The sequence below is a fragment of the Mesoplodon mirus genome, assembly GCF_964341445.2.
Source record: "Mesoplodon mirus genome assembly, chromosome: 5".
In the NCBI taxonomy this organism is placed as follows: Eukaryota; Metazoa; Chordata; class Mammalia; order Artiodactyla; family Ziphiidae; genus Mesoplodon; species Mesoplodon mirus.
This window is the reverse complement of record NC_138980.1, coordinates 14,079,509-14,096,155: the sequence shown is the minus strand read 5'-3', so window position 1 is coordinate 14,096,155 and position 16,647 is coordinate 14,079,509. Positions and strand designations below refer to the sequence as shown.

At 49.3% G+C, this 16,647-nt stretch overlaps 2 protein-coding genes across 3 annotated transcripts in view; one reads left to right on the top strand and one right to left on the bottom strand.

Moving 5' to 3' along the window:
* KCNIP1 (potassium voltage-gated channel interacting protein 1) overlaps positions 1–16,647 on the bottom strand; it is a gene marked incomplete at both ends in the record, with an annotated part of 348,512 nt that overhangs the window by 317,269 nt on the left and 14,596 nt on the right. The window lies entirely within an intron of this gene.
* On the top strand, positions 203–15,389 carry KCNMB1 (potassium calcium-activated channel subfamily M regulatory beta subunit 1). Its single transcript, XM_082622074.1, has 4 exons — positions 203–314; positions 3,797–3,954; positions 5,785–5,956; positions 11,025–15,389. The coding sequence occupies exons 2-4, from the start codon at positions 3,821–3,823 to the stop codon at positions 11,292–11,294; spliced, it is 576 nt and encodes a 191-aa protein (XP_082478200.1). The 5' UTR covers positions 203–314; positions 3,797–3,820; the 3' UTR covers positions 11,295–15,389.

Here is a 16,647-nt window from a genome sequence, read left to right as displayed (position 1 = left end):
AGTTTTGCTGTCTGTTTTGCGACATCTGTTTTCCACTAGACTCTGGCAACTGCAGGTGCAGGGGCCTGGGTAACAGCTGCCCTCCTCTGGGCTGGGTACCTGCTCTCCCGAGTTTGTGTCTTGGGGCTGTGTGCTCAGACTTGACCATGTTTGGGCATGGAGGCTCGTCTCAGATGGGAACCAAAGGCCGCTTTCCCAGAGACGGACTGGGAATCCAAACTTCCTGCTGGAGCTCAGGCGGCCTCTTTTGGGGTGGGGGCTGGGGGCCAGGCAGAAAAGTGTCTGCCGAAGACTCACAGGGCACCGGGGAGACTGTGAGTACCAAGTTCAAGGGCACTGGGGAAGTGGTTTCTCCAGAGCCTGGGGCTGGAGGGGAGATCTTCATGGAGGGAGGCTGGCAGTGGGAACTCCCTCCCTCGAGGGGCTGTCCATCCGGATTCTGGGCTCCAGAGGAGCTGATGTTGTGTCACTCGGGACTAGAACTGCTGGACCCGTGGTCTGGTGGCCTTCGGGGGGCCAAGGGTAGGGGTGGGCGCTCCATGGCTCAGTCACTGTAGTAACTCTGTGCTCTGGCCCTCAGGTCTCAGCTCTCAGAGCAGCCAGAGGGCAGCAGCCTGGAGATCAAGACCAGTCCTGGCACTTGTCACCAGGGGAGGGGGTAGGACAGAAACAGGCCCAGCAAGAGCACTGGGGACTTCTGATCCAAACCTTCAGGGTTTTCTTCGTGAATAGTAAGAGTTAATATTTATCGAGGGCTTGCGTTGGGCCAGGCACTGTGATAAATATGATGTTCTATACATCATTTGCTCTTTGTCAGAACTCTTGGAAGCAGGTACTATCATACTCGTTTTACAGTCACAAGGTTGCTAAGTAGCAAAGCCAGGATTTGATCCCATGTCTGATGACCTCAAAACACCCCCTGTCCCTCCCTTCACCCGACCCTTAAACACTGTCCTCTATGCCCTATCCTCTTAAGGAAAAGGAGGCCAACCCAAATACCAGGTCACACAGGACCCTCCAAACTCCCGTCTTGCTTGGCCTTTCTCTTCATCTTTCCTAAATCCACCCCAGACCTCTAGTGACTTTTCTAAATGGGAAGCTGTATCCCCAAAGTCCAGAGATATTTAGCAATTCTTAAAACTGAGATATTCTTCTTAGAGTCTAACTGAAATACCTCCTTTTACAGCTGCAACCCATTTCTTCTTGTCCAGATCTCAGGGGATGTCAGCAGCTCCCAACCTTCCTCCTGTCTGAAGGCTCTCCCTGGATGTTGTATCCTATGACCATGTCCGCATCCATATCCTCTCCCCATTCTTTTATCCTGTGTGGTCTTAGGAGGATTTATCAAAACTCTGAAGCCTACTCCTTCAGGGAGAGGAGTGTGGGCCACAGTCTCACCAGAGCATTGCAGACAGGTGGGATCTGAACGAATGGCAGATTCCAGACTGTTCTGTGACAGGGAGCCTCCCATCTCTTTTCCTCCTGAGTTCTCAGACCCGGTAGCACAGGGTCCTGCCTTCCCCAGCCTTGGGAGTGCCCAGGGGCTGGGAAGATACAAGAAGCTGTGCAGCAGAAGGGCCAGTGCCCCTGGGGGCTGATTAGCCAGGAAGGCAGGGCAGGCCTCCCCTCTTCAAGGATGCCCCGACTCTCCCAGGAAAGGACTGGTTTTGTTGTGAGCACGCAGCCTAGGTCCTCCCTCCAAGGCAAGATTCCTTGTTGGACCCAGAGACTTGTGTTCCACAGTCCTGGGGCTGGGGCCAGGCGCCAGTGACCACAGACAGTCCTGGGGAAGCAGGCCATGTGGGCTTTTAGCCCATCCTCAGGTGGCTGCATTCCTTTACCTGCAAAAACGTGGATGGGCTTGTTAAACTGGCCCCAGGTAAACAATGATGTGGGCTGTCCCACTCCCACAAGACGCAGAGACAGAAAGACAGAAGTCATAGGACGGAAGAGAATTGAACAGAACGTCTTTCTTTGTCAAGGGAACATTTTTTTCCCTTGTGAGTTCGTAAGATCTGTTAGAATGTGGGGAAACCCCACTTCTCAGTGCCCCAAATGTGGAAGGAAAAGTCATCATTGGGTGAGGGAGTCAATCATCTTGGAAGGGGTGACAGGGCTGTAACCTTGGTATCTGACCCTGGAATCTCCTCTTTAGGACACTAGGGGAGGGGGAACAGCTGGAGTGGGGAGGAAAGGGGGTCAAGCATCTCTGATTGGACACTTGAAACAGTCCAATAGTTAGAAGAGAAGCCTGAGTAGAAAATGAAGCACTTTGCTGAAAATCCCTTTGGACTAATAATGCCTATCTCCTGGATACTCACTAATTTATAAAAATATTAGGTTTATTACGTTAGGGACCTGGTGGGGAGAATAAATTCCTTCCTGATATCTGGCTAAAATTTCCCCTACAACAGGAATTACAGAGAAAGGCCCCATGGCCCCTGTATCCTTGGTAGAACTGCTACCTTCAACAACAAACAAAACACCAGCAAAGGAATTTACCACAGGCTGTGAGGCAATGCACAGAGGGATGGGAAATCCATACAAGGACAGAAGCCAGGCACCTCTGGCTCCAGGGGGCACACGGGTGGCAAGGGTGACACTGCTGGAGGGTGTCCAGTGTACCCAGCAGGGAAGGGAGGGGCCCTGCTTGCCCTGGGGAGAAGCAGATTCCCAGAAGAAAAACGAGGGGCTTCTGGCCCAAGAAGGGGGAAGGAAGGAAGCTGCCAGTCACTCCCATACAATCTGCTTTGGCCCAGGGTGCCTCAAGTCCCCGTACAAGAGAGCAGTTGCTGAGGCCACATAATGCCTCCTGCCCTTGCTTGGAGCAAGGAGGAGGCTCTTACAGGATCCCAGTAGTGGAGACACCTCCGGCCACCCCAATGCCTGTGGCTGCCCTCTGGGGGCCCCGCTGGCCCTTCTCTGCATGCTGCCCCCGCCCAGCCGGCCCTGCTGTGGGACTGTTTTGGCAGAACTGTGAAATGCTCCAAGCTGTTCTGAGACAAGTATCCTAGGAGGAAGAGCACGGATGGCCCACTCTGCAGGGAGGATATTAGTTTATCTCCAGTATTAGTTTCCTATCGGTGCTGTAACAAAGTACCACAAACTTGGTGGCCCTAAACAATAGAAATTTACTTACACACAGTTCCGGAAGCCAGAAGTTTAAAATCAGCAAGACGTTGGCAAGGCTAAATCAAGGTGTCAGTGGGGCTGTACTTCCTTCAGAGACTGTAGGGGACAATACGTAATTCCTTGCCTCTTCCAGCTTCTGGTGGCTGCCTGCACTCCGTGGCATGTGGCCACATCACTCCAATCTCAGCCGCCCTGGTCATAGCGCCCTCTCCTCTTTAGTGTCTAATCTCCCTCCACCTCCTTCCTATAAGGATCCTTGCAATTACATTTAGGTCTACATGGATAGTCTAGGATAATCTCCCCATCTCAAGATCCTTAATTAAAAATCTTTGCCATGTAAAGTAATGGTCACAGATCCTGGGGCTGAGAACATGTGTATCTTGGGGGCCACTACTGAGCCTGTCACACACTGTGTGACCTTGGGCCAGTCACTTTACCTCTCTGAGCCACAGGTCCTTCATCTGTAGAATGGGGATGATAGTACTTGCCTCTCAGAGCTGGGGGGAGGCTTACATGGGGTCAAAAGAACCCTCTGAGGTTGCCAAGCTCCATATAAAAGTAAAGATGATGTTGATATTTGAGCACCTTCTCCCACCTGTCCTCCCTTCTGTGGTTTACCTGTCACCTGTGCTGATCTCACGTCTGTTTGCCTCTGTGGTCCTAGAAATGACTGCTGTCCCTTGTGGACATGGGGAAGAAGTTGGTGATGGCCCAGAAGCGGGGAGAGACCCGAGCCCTTTGCCTGGGTGTGGCCATGGTGGTGTGCGCCGTCATCACCTACTACATCCTCGGCACGACCATGCTGCCACTCTACCAGAAAAGGTACTGAACCCTCCCGGCCTGACCCCATCCTCCGGCCTCTCCCCTAAGGGTCTGGTCTGCAAGGAACCCCAGGCTTCTTCTTACCGTTCCCCTTGACCCTCACACCAGGCAGGAAGGTCTGGACAATCCTCATTCTTAGGGTCAAGGGTTCAAGTGCAGGGAGGGTAGGCCGGCCTGGGCCCTGCATGTCTGGAATTCTGGAACTTGGGCGTAACAGATGCAGGAGGCCCTTCTCACAAGAAACAGCCAAGGAGGCCAACACCTCTTCCCTGGTGGTCCAGTGGTTAAGAATCTGCCTTCCAATACAGGGGACGTGGGTTTGATCCCTGGTCGGGGAACTAAGATCCCACATATGGCAGGGCAACTAAGCCCACACGCCACAACTACTGAGCCCACATGCCTCAACTGATGAGCCTGCGTGCTGCAAACTACAGAGCCCATGCGCTCTGGAGCCTGCATGCCACAACTAGAGAGAGAAATCCCACACGCCACAGCTAGAGAAAAGCCCACGCACCACAACTAGAGAGAATGCCACGTGTCTCAACTAGAGAGAAGCCCGCATGCCACAACTATGACCTGACGCAGCCAAAAATAAAAAGAAAGAAAGAGCCAAGGATCAGAGCAAATGTCCCAGTGTGAGTCTGATCCCAGGAGGAATCAGAGAGTCACAGAATTTTGTAGCTCATCTGCATTTTGGCTCTCTTTCACAAACCTCTGAGTCAAGTGGGCATCTATCTTCCTGTTGAATATCTCAAGTGATGGGGAGCTCACTACCTCAACTGTATACACCATTTCATGTGGGGGCCCTTCTGATAAGTAGGGAGTGTCTACACTGAACCAAAAACTGTTCCCCTGGAGCTCTGTTCTGGAATCTCAGAGAATGTCCCATGCCTTTGCTGCCTGACATGTCAACCACTTGAGCTTTTAAAGGAAAAGCTGTGACGTCCCTGATCCATGTTCTAATGGGAACAAATATGCTTAGTTCTCTCAGCCTGATCTTGGGATAAGTCTCAGACCCTTGCCTCTGGTCGCTTGCCAGTGGCTGACAGCCCCCTCGGTCTGGCAATGTGTTTCCTGCCTGGTAAATGGGAGATGAGTCACAATTGATTCACTGGTGTGTTGATGAGCCTGTTGTCCTCTTCCGGGCCTGCTCCTGCCCCACTTTTAACAGCACTGGAGCCATTCCAGGCTGGAATCTTACAAAGTAAGGCACCGCTCAGAGCAACCATGTGCCTCCAACATGTTTTCTCCGGGTTAAGCACCATCCCCCTCATCTTTCCCACTCGGGAAACAAATCAATCCCCTCCTTCATCTACTCATTTTAAAGGAAAGGGCACAGATTCTGAAGCCATCCATACCTGGCTTCAGGTCCTGTGTGGCCTTGGAAAAGTCATTCGACCTTTCTGAACTTCTCTGCCACCCTCTACAAGACGAAGATGGATGTGGATAAGGTGTCTGAGGTCGGGCTGCCCATCAGAATCACTGTGAGGAGTTTTAAAAACACACCAGGGCCTGGAGCCCACCAACCTTAGAAATTCTGCTTCACTTGTTCTGGGGTGTGGTTTGGCCACGACAATCTTTACAAGCTCCCCAGGGTATTGGGTGAGCAGTCAGGGCCGGAGCCACTTATGCAGATGTTGTCCAAAAGGCCCCAAAGCATTGATACTCCGATTCTACGATTCCTCCCCTGAGCCCAGAGACTCTGGGGTCACGCTCCTTTAGTGCCAGATGCTGAGGGTCTCGGCCCTGGGTCTCTCTAAAGGGGTTCACACTGGGCAATCTGTGCCATCCAGGTTCTGAGATGTGTATGTGTGTGCATCGTCTCCCCAGCGTGTGGACCCAGGAATCCATGTGTCACCTGATTGAGACCAACATCAGGGACCAGGAGCAACTGGAGGGCAAGAGAGTGCCCCAGTACCCGTGCCTGTGGGTCAACGTGTCATCCGTGGGCCGGTGGGCCGTGCTGTACCACACGGAGGACACTCGGGACCGGAACCAGAAGGTACTGACTGGGGGGGCGAGGTCCACATCCCCTTACCCCTGGCAGGCGTGCGCGCCTGTCCCTAGCTGGTTCCCTATCCCCGCTCTGGAGAGCAGAGGCCGGGAAAGATACACCCACTTGACCAGGGACCACAGCTGGTGTGAGGTCCAGACAGACTTAGCTCTTCTGCATTGGAGTCAGAGAGACATGCCACTAACCAGCTGTGTGGTGGGAGCAGCCAACGTGGCCCCTCTAAGCCTCAGTTTCTACATGTGTTGAAGCAATGTTATGTCAGGGACTGTATATGATGTACCAAGCTCGATGCTGGGTGGATAGCAGCCACAACAAAGAAGCTGTTAATGGTCTTGCTTCATCCTGTAAAGTGAGTCACATGAGAGGCCAGACCCAGAGCTGACCCCACAGAGAGGAACCCCTGTGACTCCCACCTGCAACTCTAGGAAGCCAGAGGCCCAGATTTAGAGCAACCTTTGGAGGCCAACACTTGGGAGATGTTCCCATCACTGACTCTCAACAGCCCCCAACCCCAAATCCACCATTGTTTCCCTTTCTATAAGAAACACAAGTTGGCCCATTTTTATTCCCTCATTCACTCGCTCTTTCATTCAGCCATCGCTGAGCACTTCCTGTGTTAGGGGCTTTGGGTTCAAGAGGAGAGAGCTCATACATGAAATAATACCTAGTGCCCTAGGGAGGAACCAAAAAAAGTATGGGCATTAAAGGAGGGAGTGACATTTCCTAGCACATTGAGGTGAGGGTATTAGAAAAGCATTTGGGTTAAAAATCAGGCACATACAGGTTACACAGAAATACGGGGTGGGGGACATACATATCAAGGGGAGGCAGAGAAGAAGACACGGGGAGGGAAGGCTGGGTAAGAGAGAGATTCCAACACCGGCACAGACCATGCCACAGGATGGGATGCAGCAGGAAAAGGTTTCAGAGGTAGCCTAGGGTCTGTTCTCAGAAGCCCCCCACAGTACCCAAGTGGACAATTAAACTGGGGTGGGTTTTTTTGTAGCTTTTTCTTTGTTTTTTGAGAGAAGAAAAACTTTAATGAAGAATGCTACATGTTATAGAAGGTAATTAGCTCCCATATTAAAAGAATATGACAGAAAACACTTTCCTCAAATTTTTTTCTTTTTTTTTGCTAAAAGGACAGTCTTCAAGGGTGTCTGAGAGTGATAGCAAGCACAACACAGTAGGAGAGAAGGAGGGGAGGTTGAATTCCAGCATTCCCTGACACAGCACAGTTAGGCAAGCACATGAAGCAACCATTTTACAGAGAATGGGATTAGGCATTTATATTCCATCAGGATTTGTTTTTTTTTTTTTTTTTTTGAGCTTTAACAGTTCAGCATAAGGAAGAAAACTGGGAAGGAAAGATGGAGGAAGGGTTAAGCTTATCCACAATTGCCATTTTACAGAAAAACACACTGGTTCAACCATATGAGATGTGCAGGTTAGTCTTCCCCGTGTAGCCCTGGAAATACGTAGAGCAAATGCCAAGGTCATCTGGACTCGGGGTTGACGTACTGGGTACACAGTTTGAAAGAGACTCTGATTCCACCAGGGCTGGTCTCTCATCAACCTGGGCTGGGAACACATGAAGTTCCTTTTCATTTGCATCAAAAGGCCAGAGCTTTGCCTGGAAAAACCTCACACCAAATAATGCTCGTGGCGCTGGCTTTAACAGGGAGTAAAGTCATCTGCAACTCCTAATAGACTCCACCATTTCCCGGGGGGAGGTTCTACTGATTACCAGGGATTTAAATTCAAGCAAACTGTAAAGAAGGGAAATACTAATGATATTCTGGCACTGTATAAGCTGTGTGCCTGTCTTCCCTGCCAAGGACTACCAAACTGTGGAATTAAAATGTGATCAGGGAAGCTGGGGTTCCTCACCTCTGTCTGTGGGTTAGATCCATCTGGGGGACTTAGAACCAGGGTCCCACCCCAGACCCACTGAAGCAGAATCTCTGGGCTCTTCAGGTGATTCCAAGGTTCCTTGGGAATTACTGCTGTGAGCAGTTGGGGGTCTTTAAAGGATTTGGGGTCCTGGCAGCATGATCAGAGTGATGTGGAGGACTGTGGGGCTCAGGTACTGGGGAGGGAGGTGAGGGCCACAGCAAACACCCAGGACGGCTTGGGCAGGGATGGATGCTGACAGTCAGAATTGGGCAGCTGATGGGATGGGAAGGGGAAGGGTGCCTGGGGGGACAGTGGGATCGCTGACAGTGCTAGGGACTCATGGAGAAGTGGGTCTGCGCAGCGCAAGGTGATCTGAGTTGTTCTGTCATCACTAGCATGGCTCGGCCATGCCAGATGGAGCTAGAGCCTCCAAACCCACCTGAATCAGCTCCTCCCAGGACCCCTGCCTCTTCTTTGGCATCCAGGGGCCCCTGATTTATTCAAGGATCAAGAAGCACATTTTCAAAGACAAGCAGAAGTGATCACTGGTGCAATGGGGGCTGGGAACTGGCTGGTTTGCAGGCTGCCACCCCGGTCCTGAGGCTGCCAGAGGAGCGAAAGGCCAGATCTTCTCCCTAATGGGCTGTCAGCAGCCTGTGAGACATGCCTCTGTCTGGCCTTGGAAGGACAGCCCTGGCAGCCACTGGATGTTCTATCTTTTATCCCATAGCATCCAGGCACCACCAGGAGTGGTGCCAATGGTAGGTTGCCACTCTGGCATGACGGTGGAAGTGGCCTTCACGGTTTTGCCAAACAGCTTGGTTGGTGCACCAGCTGTTCCTCCCACCTTTGTTCAGCTCCTTGCCGTGCAAGGAGCCAGTGCTCCAGGCCAGCTGGGTGTCTTCTGGAATCACATGTGAAAGGCCTGGCAAGGCTGTCTCCCCCAACCCCTACTACGAGGAAGGGTGTCGCCAGCCCACTCTTGGATTCTTCCATGAGACTTAGCCTGGGGGGATTCTAAGCCCCTTCCCACGGTCTATGCTGGGGACAGTGACACTGCAGGCCTTGGGGGAGAGGCTAGATCATTTAAGATCCTTTAGACAACTCATGGTTAGCTGGACCCAGGGCAGGGGAGAGAGGATGCAAGTGGGCCCCAGGCCTCTGAGGTTGGCTCTGCAGAGTAAACTCCTGTCCAGTGTCTAGAGAACATAAAGGATCTAGAGTAATCCCAAGCTGGCAAAGGATACAGTGGGACCCCAGGATGGGCACAAGTCCCCACTTCGGAGCTTGTCCATAGGCCCCTCCTTAAGGGAAAGAAGAAGGGATATTGTTTTAATTTCATAGTTAAGTCACAATATTATTATTGTTATTAACAGCATCTTCCATTTATTGAGCACGTACTATGTCCTGGGCTCTGCGCTAAGCACTTAACGTGAATCATCTTGTTTAACCGCCGTGACAATTCTGCTAGGCAGGCACCCTCCCAAACCCAATCTATAACGCTCAGCGAGGTTGAGACATTTGCCAAGGTCACACAACTTGGAACTTGTGGTTGAACTCAGGCCCGTCTGGTTCCATCGCCACACCTTTGCTCAGTGGGCTAGGTTACCCAAGGTCACCGTCAGAGACTCTGGGGAGATAGGACTAGGCCCTCTGAGCTCAGGATTCTGGATCCACCTGCTACTGGGACCCTATCGTACCCAACAAATCTGAATGCCAGATTCCTCAGGAGCCAGCTTCTCCCCAGCCTCAGCTGCTCCCTGACTGGCTGGGGACGTGAATCTACATCTGGATGCAGCTCTCCCACTTTCCAGGCTGTCAGAACTGTGATGCAACCATTCTCTGTACTGCTGGACTGAATGCAGTCCAGGCAGGCAGCTTTGGGGCAGGACCTCATTTAAATACAGGGAGCAACCCAGGCCTGGGGAGAAGCTGGCTCAACACTGTCACTCGTTTTTGATCTTGGACGTGATTGGACGAGGGCAGTGGCCCTCGAACTTTAGTGCATGGAGGAATCACCCGATTGTTGAGCCCCACCCTCAGCCATTCAGAGTGAGTAGGGAGGCTGTGCTTATGGCCAGCCTTCCAGGTAGTCTGCTGCGGAGGCCGTGCGGGGGACCACGCTCGCAGAACATCTGCTGGAGGCTCACCTAAGCAACATTCAGACCTCCCAGCATGGAACAGAGATAAAACCAGGGTCTCCACTTTGTGCCTTCTCTGTTGAGCTTTCCATCTGGACCTCATCTGCCCAGGCCAGAAGCTTCCTAATCACAATGATCAGTGTCAGAATTAAACGTGTCCCAGGCTCTGCCTGCACAAAGCTCTTTTAAATGCATTCTCTCTTTCCTTTGAATCTCGGTGTCAAATACCAGCTGGCCAACATCAGTCGCTTGGCTCACGCAGAGTTAGACCTCAAAGGGTTTTCACTTCAAATTTTCACCAATATTTTAAAATTGTGAGAGTCCACATTAAAATCTGGTTTTCTGGCTTCTCTTAAAATATTGCAGGTCTGGCTACAGTAGGTCTTCTGGATGGCATGGCATCAGTTGTCCAGATGGAGTGATGCCTGCCAGTCTAGATGCACCTGGCTCTCTCCATCTCACCAGGACCACCCATCCCCTGACACCAAGTGTCAGCTGGCATGTGTCAACTATTCCCTCACCTACTTCACCTGTGGACGTTACCTGCCTGAGCTTTGTAGGCGATTGAGTATATGACTTCTGCCCTGAATCGAAATATAGAGCCCACTCAGCCTGTGTCCCCCATTGGTCTCCTTAGATAAGTTTGAAGTTCTTTAAGAAAGTCCTTTGAAAAAGGTATTGCTATTAACCCATTTAAGTGATGAAGACATCAAGGCTCAGAATGGAAAGCGATTTGCCTAAGGTTCTGAAGCCAATGGGAGCAGAGGCAGGGCTCCAGCTGGGTTCCCTATCTCCAGGTGTGCAGCGTGTACCCTGAGCAGCTCCAAGGCCACCACCCTCCCAAACGACACTGTGTACACACCTTCTAGAACCACACAACGTGCAGCCTGCCAAGCTTTGGTCAGTCTTGACTCCCACCCAGGGGCCTGACTCCAAAGCTGACGCTTTTCTTTATTCCATGCCAGGCCCTAAGAAACAGGGATTTCCAATCCCACGGGTGCTCTCGCTTCTCCCTACAGTGCTCCTACATCCCAGGCAGCCTGGACAACTACCAGATGGCCCGGGCCGATGTGGAGAAGGTTAGAGCCAAACTCCACGAGCGCCAGGTTTTCGACTGCTTCTCCACGACTCGGGAGAATGAGACGAGCGTCCTGTATCAGCGCCTCTACGGTCCCCAGACCCTCCTCTTCTCCCTCTTCTGGCCCACCTTCCTGCTGACCGGTGGCCTCCTCATTATCGTCATGGTGAAGATCAACCAGTCCCTCTCCATCCTGGCAGCCCAGAAGTAGCCCCATCCACACCACATCACTGCTCGGGCCACCAGGGACTGGATGGGTCCCCGGGCTGCTCCTCACTTGTGTCCCCATGCCTCCTCCCCCTGCCTTCCCACTCTCCCCCTTCCAATACATTCTGTCTTCTGCTGCATGGATGGTCTTTGGGAAATCTCTTTGTTAAGTCATTTCCTGCTCAAGAATGTACAAGGGCTTCCCCGGGCCCAGGAGAATGCGAGGCCAACCAGTGATAGCTCTCCTTTCCCTGTCCCCACTCAACTGACACAAACTTCTTTCCTGCTGTTCCACTGTCCACTGCACCAATGACGGTGATTCTGACTTCTGTGCCTGTGTCCTGCCAGTTGGATCAAAGACCTGCTGGTCCCACCCAGGAAGCCATCCCTGGGAAACCTCTGTTCCTTCTTTGAATTCCACTCTGAAAACAACAGCAGCCCTCATGGGCAGAGCACACTTAGAACATTGTTTGTTTTCCGGGTTCTCAGAGCTGTATACATTTTTATACCAATATTAACAGATATAAGTACAAACTTCTGGTCTTAAAGCCATGGGGATATAACGTACAGCGCGGTGACCATAGTTAATAATACTTTATTGCGTATTTGAAAGTTGCTAAAAGAGTAGATCTTAAAAGCTCTCATCACAGGAAAAAAAATTGTCACTGTGGGGAGATGGATATAAACTAGGCTTATTGTGGCGATGATTTTGCAATACATACTACAGGTATCGAATCATTATGTTACACACTTGAAAACTAATATAATCTTATATATCAATTATACCTCAACTTAAAAAAACCAAATATATAAAAAATAACAAGAGACTATAAGGAAATAATACCAAAATACATCAAAGTAGTAACAGTGGGATGGTGGTTAACTGTAACTTTCTTCCCTCTTTTTATTTTTGGTACTTTTCTAAATTTTCAACGCTAGGAAGGTTTGGTTTCATTGTGTTTGTTTTTAATCAGAAAAGTAACAGTAGATGTTACTTTCGAAGGAAGTTTGAAAGGGTGAGCTCCCCATCACCAAGCAGATGCAAGTGGCCTAGGGAAGGGGTTCAGCTCCAATCAGAGACAGGTTTCTGAGAACACACAAGTTTAAGAACCCTGTATGGAGGGAAGGTAACCGCAGAGATGGGGATTTATGATTTACAATGCAGATAAATACAAGGCACTGGCCCTGCAGGGGAAGTCCGTCTCAGTCTTGGAAAGGGGATAATTGGGGGAAGTTGTCATCTCTACCATTACCACTCCAAAAACTTGGCCTAGAGCAGTCATCCTCAAAGTGTGGTCCCTGGACCAGCAATATCAGCATTCTCTGGAGGCTTGTGAGAAATGCACATTCTCAGGCCCTCAGCCCAGCCCTACTGAACCAGAAACCCCAAGGCGGTGTGGTGGGGAGTGGTTGCATGGGGTCCCGAGGAGATGGACAGCACTTTGTGTTTTAACAATGGCTGCAGGGGACCTGTGCTGGAGCATGAGAACCACTGGTGTACAGAACCAGGGGTCTGTCACTGGGCTTTTTGGAATGAATCAATGACTTTTTGTCAGCTCCAGTCCTGAGCTGGACATGAAGTTAGGCTGGTGTCCCTGAAGCTCCTCCCGGAGCTGTGATTCCAGGTGCAGCCCCTGGGGGTGAATCCTATCTCCACTTCCGCCAGATTGCATCCCCCTGATTCTCACTTGTTTCATCTATAAAAGAGAGACTCCCCCTTTTGGGTAGTTGGGAGGGCTAATGAAGGTTTGACACATAGTAGGTGGTCAAAATGGAAGCTGTTGTTATAACAGCAACAAGTAATGAATACTCAGAAACTTCCAGAAGAAATTATACCAACAATAATGTTAACTAGCATTTATTGGTGTTTATTTATTCCATGCCAGGCAGAGTGCTAAGCAGTTTGCCTTGTAAAAATTCAGTGAGGCACTACTGAACCCAGCTCACAGATAAGGAGAAGCAAAATAAGACAGTGGTTTATATATGTGGACTTGTGATGCATACTGCCTGGCTTCAAATACCCAAACCTGTTATTCTCTAGCTGGGCGACTTTGGGCAAATAACCTCTCTGTGCCTCAGTTTCCTCACTTTCAAAATAGGAACTAATAATAATATTTCCCTTTTGGGGGTTGTTGGTATTAAATGAGTTATTGTATAATGTTCCTAGAATAATGACTGACACATGGTAAGTGCTATATAAGATATTATGAGAAACTGAGGCTCTAAGAGATCATTGGCCAAGGTCAACCACATAGTAAGTGAGGAACTGGGAATCAAGCCTTGGGCTGGGTGATTCCAGAGCCTGACCTGTCAACCACAGTATCTGAGCTGATTCAGCTGAAGGTCTGAGGGACCCATCCACCCAAAGACCCGGGGGCCAGGTAAGGAAGAGTTTTGCATCCTGGGAACCCCATGGTGTCCTCATGTAAGTCAGAGATCTGGGGGAGCACCTGGAATCTGCACCAACTTCTGTCACTTGCAACCAGGGATCCCTGATGAAGCTTCACATCCTCCAGGTTCTTACTGAAGACAATCCTTCCAAGGGGAGGTAGCACACTATTCCCTGGAGTTTCTTCCTTCCGAGGTCAGGGACTTCTCAAGAGCCCTGTGAGTCTAGAAATTCCCAGTTGTGATACTGTCCTATAGTTCTTTGGGGGAAATTAGGTAAAGGGTACATGGGACGTGTCTGTGTTATTTCTTACAACTGCATGGGAATCTACAAGAAGAAAAAAGTCCCCATCATGAGTCTTATTTATAGGGCTTCCTTTGCATATGCTTTCCATGCACCTGCATTTGGGACTGAAATACACAGAAACTCAGATTATCCAAACAGCCCCTGCAGGAGAAAAGGCCATGACCTTCTAGCAAAAAGTACCTGGGGATGCCCAGCCCCACTGCTCCATGCATCATTAACAATGATCTTCATTTGCTTGAGACAATGCCGTCCTCCTGTCAATGAATTTGGCCCACTTCTATCAAATCCCATACCTGCCTGTTGCTCACAGAACTTCATGGCCAAGACGAGAGTGACATAATGGGCATTTAACCATGATGGAGTTAGACACAGAGGAAAATGGTTTTGGAATAATGGCTGCCTGGGAGCAGAAAGCCCTCATCAGTTCTTTAAAAAATCACTCTGCTAATGAAGTCTAGTGCTTCCACTGTTTTTGCTTTTTCTCTCCTGAGCCAGTGACTCACACCTGAAGAGGTGCACATGGATCGCTCCCTGCAAGCCCCCCAACTCAGATCGCCTGGTGGAGGTCAGCATCAAGGGGAGGAGGAGGGGCAGAGAGTGCCTGCCTTCAAGGAGCTGACCATCTTCTTGACGCTCCATCTCCCTCCTCCCCTACCGTTATCAAGGGCTTCCTTCTCCACAGCGAAGAACGTAATTTATGCAAATTCAAAATAATGCAATGTAAAAATATTTAAAAAATCTCAGTGTTTGTGACTTCCTGAAATGACGCCAGCCTCCCCAACTGCCATCAACAATTCATCTAAAATTCCTCCTAATTTCAAAACTCCTCGGGTGTGTGGATTGTAGACTGCATTCGCTCTATTACTAATTGGCAGTACAGGCTGGTGCATAAGAATAGCCAATGTCTTTTGCATTTGGGGGAATTTGAATTATATGAAATATTTGCAAAGATACTGTTTGAACAAAGTGCAGCTGTCTTATACCTCACCAGCCACTGCCCTTTCACACGTAGGGAAAAGAGTAAGACCAAAGGAAAATCAGGAAGACATGAAGAAATTCACTACAGACTAGGGTAATGGTTTTCAAAACGGAGGACTGCAAGGTGAGAACTCTTTTTATAATATGATTTAGATACTATTTGCTTTTTTTGCTCTCATTCTCTCACCAGCGTACGTGGAATTTTTCATAGCTTATGTGACATGTGATATCACAAAAGACTGAATGCAGACATGAGAATCCAGCAGTCTTCTACTGAGCCAGACATTAAAGAGATTTGCAAACAGGGAAAACAGTGCTACTTTTCTCAATAATTTTTTTGAAAATGTAATTATTTCTCATAAAAATATGGTCTTTTGTTAACATGTAATGGGTATATCATTGTTATTTTAAAATAAATTCATTTAAATGAAACATTCTGAGTTTTCATTTCTAAATGGTAAACATTAGTTAATATAACCCATATAAACCAAATCTCTTTGGAGTCCCAAAATATTTTAAGATTGGAGAAGGATTCTGAGACCAGATAGTTTCAGAACTGCTGGGCTGGTGAGTCCAGAGACAGACAGGGTTCCCCTGCTCTTCCCAGCCATGCCCTGTGCACATCCAAAACCCTCCTCTAAGTTTCATCAGATTCCCACTGGGGGCCAGGAGGAGAGTGTCCATTTTCCCCAACTCTCCTGGTTCCCGGTTGTCTCTTCTACATGTGGGTTAGTTTATGGACTATCTTCCTATCCACAGGTGCTTTCCTGGAACTTCGTCATGTCAGTTCAAATACAGAATCCAGTGTCTTCCTAGATTTCCACAACTCTCCCTTCCCACTCATATCAAGCCTGTGCTCATCAGCCAACTTCCTTAAATGCTAAGGAGGTTGGGGAAGAGATGTATATAAATGCAAAGCAGTCAACTCCAACTGAATGTTGGACCAAGGTGGTGATTCACCCCAAAGCTTGCACCTTCTGCCTCAGTTAGAGAGACTTCCATCTCCCATAATCTCCCGCATCTCACACCAACCTCCCTCGATATACATAAAAGAAAAACAGGGGTTTACTTAGCATCTGCAGCTTTAGGACTCATCTTCTCTCTCCACTCCCAGTGAGACTGTTGCCCTGAGCCCTTGTCTGTCAATCTGGGGCCTCTACTTTTCGACACTCCTTTGATTTCTCATATTCATATGCAAACTCATATTCTCTGAGGGTCAGTATTTCTTTAAAGATCATCTAGTGCTTCTTCACTTTCTGATATAACATTCCCCTTTAGCAACAACCTACGTCAACATCTCTTTTGACAAATAACTCACTGTACTGGGAGGTAGCTACTTCCATTTGGGGATGTATTTAGCAAATTACATCCGGAACAAGAATCTATCATCCGTAATAATAAGAAGAGTTAACATCTGTTGAGCACTGTAGGCCAGGATCCGGGCTAAACCCTTACATGTAAGGTCCATTTAACCCTAACAATATCCTTTAGGCTATTATTACTATCTCCACTTCATAGATGAGGCAATGAAGGCACAGAGATTTAACTCACCGCAGGTCAGAAGTCAGTAAATAGCAGTTAGTAAATAGCAGAGCTGGGATTCAAACCTGAACAGTATGGCTTCAGGCTTTACTCTCTAACCACTGTGCACCCTGCCCCTTAATCTCTGCCCCATGTCAAAAAT

Coding starts and splice junctions, on each gene's coding strand:
- KCNMB1 (XM_082622074.1), top strand. CDS start 3,821: ATGGGGAAGAAGTTGGTGATGGCCCAGAAGCGGGGAGAGACCCGAGCC. Junction 3,955..5,784: donor CTGCCACTCTACCAGAAAAG/GTACTGAACCCT, acceptor TCGTCTCCCCAG/CGTGTGGACCCAGGAATCCA. Junction 5,957..11,024: donor CTCGGGACCGGAACCAGAAG/GTACTGACTGGG, acceptor TTCTCCCTACAG/TGCTCCTACATCCCAGGCAG.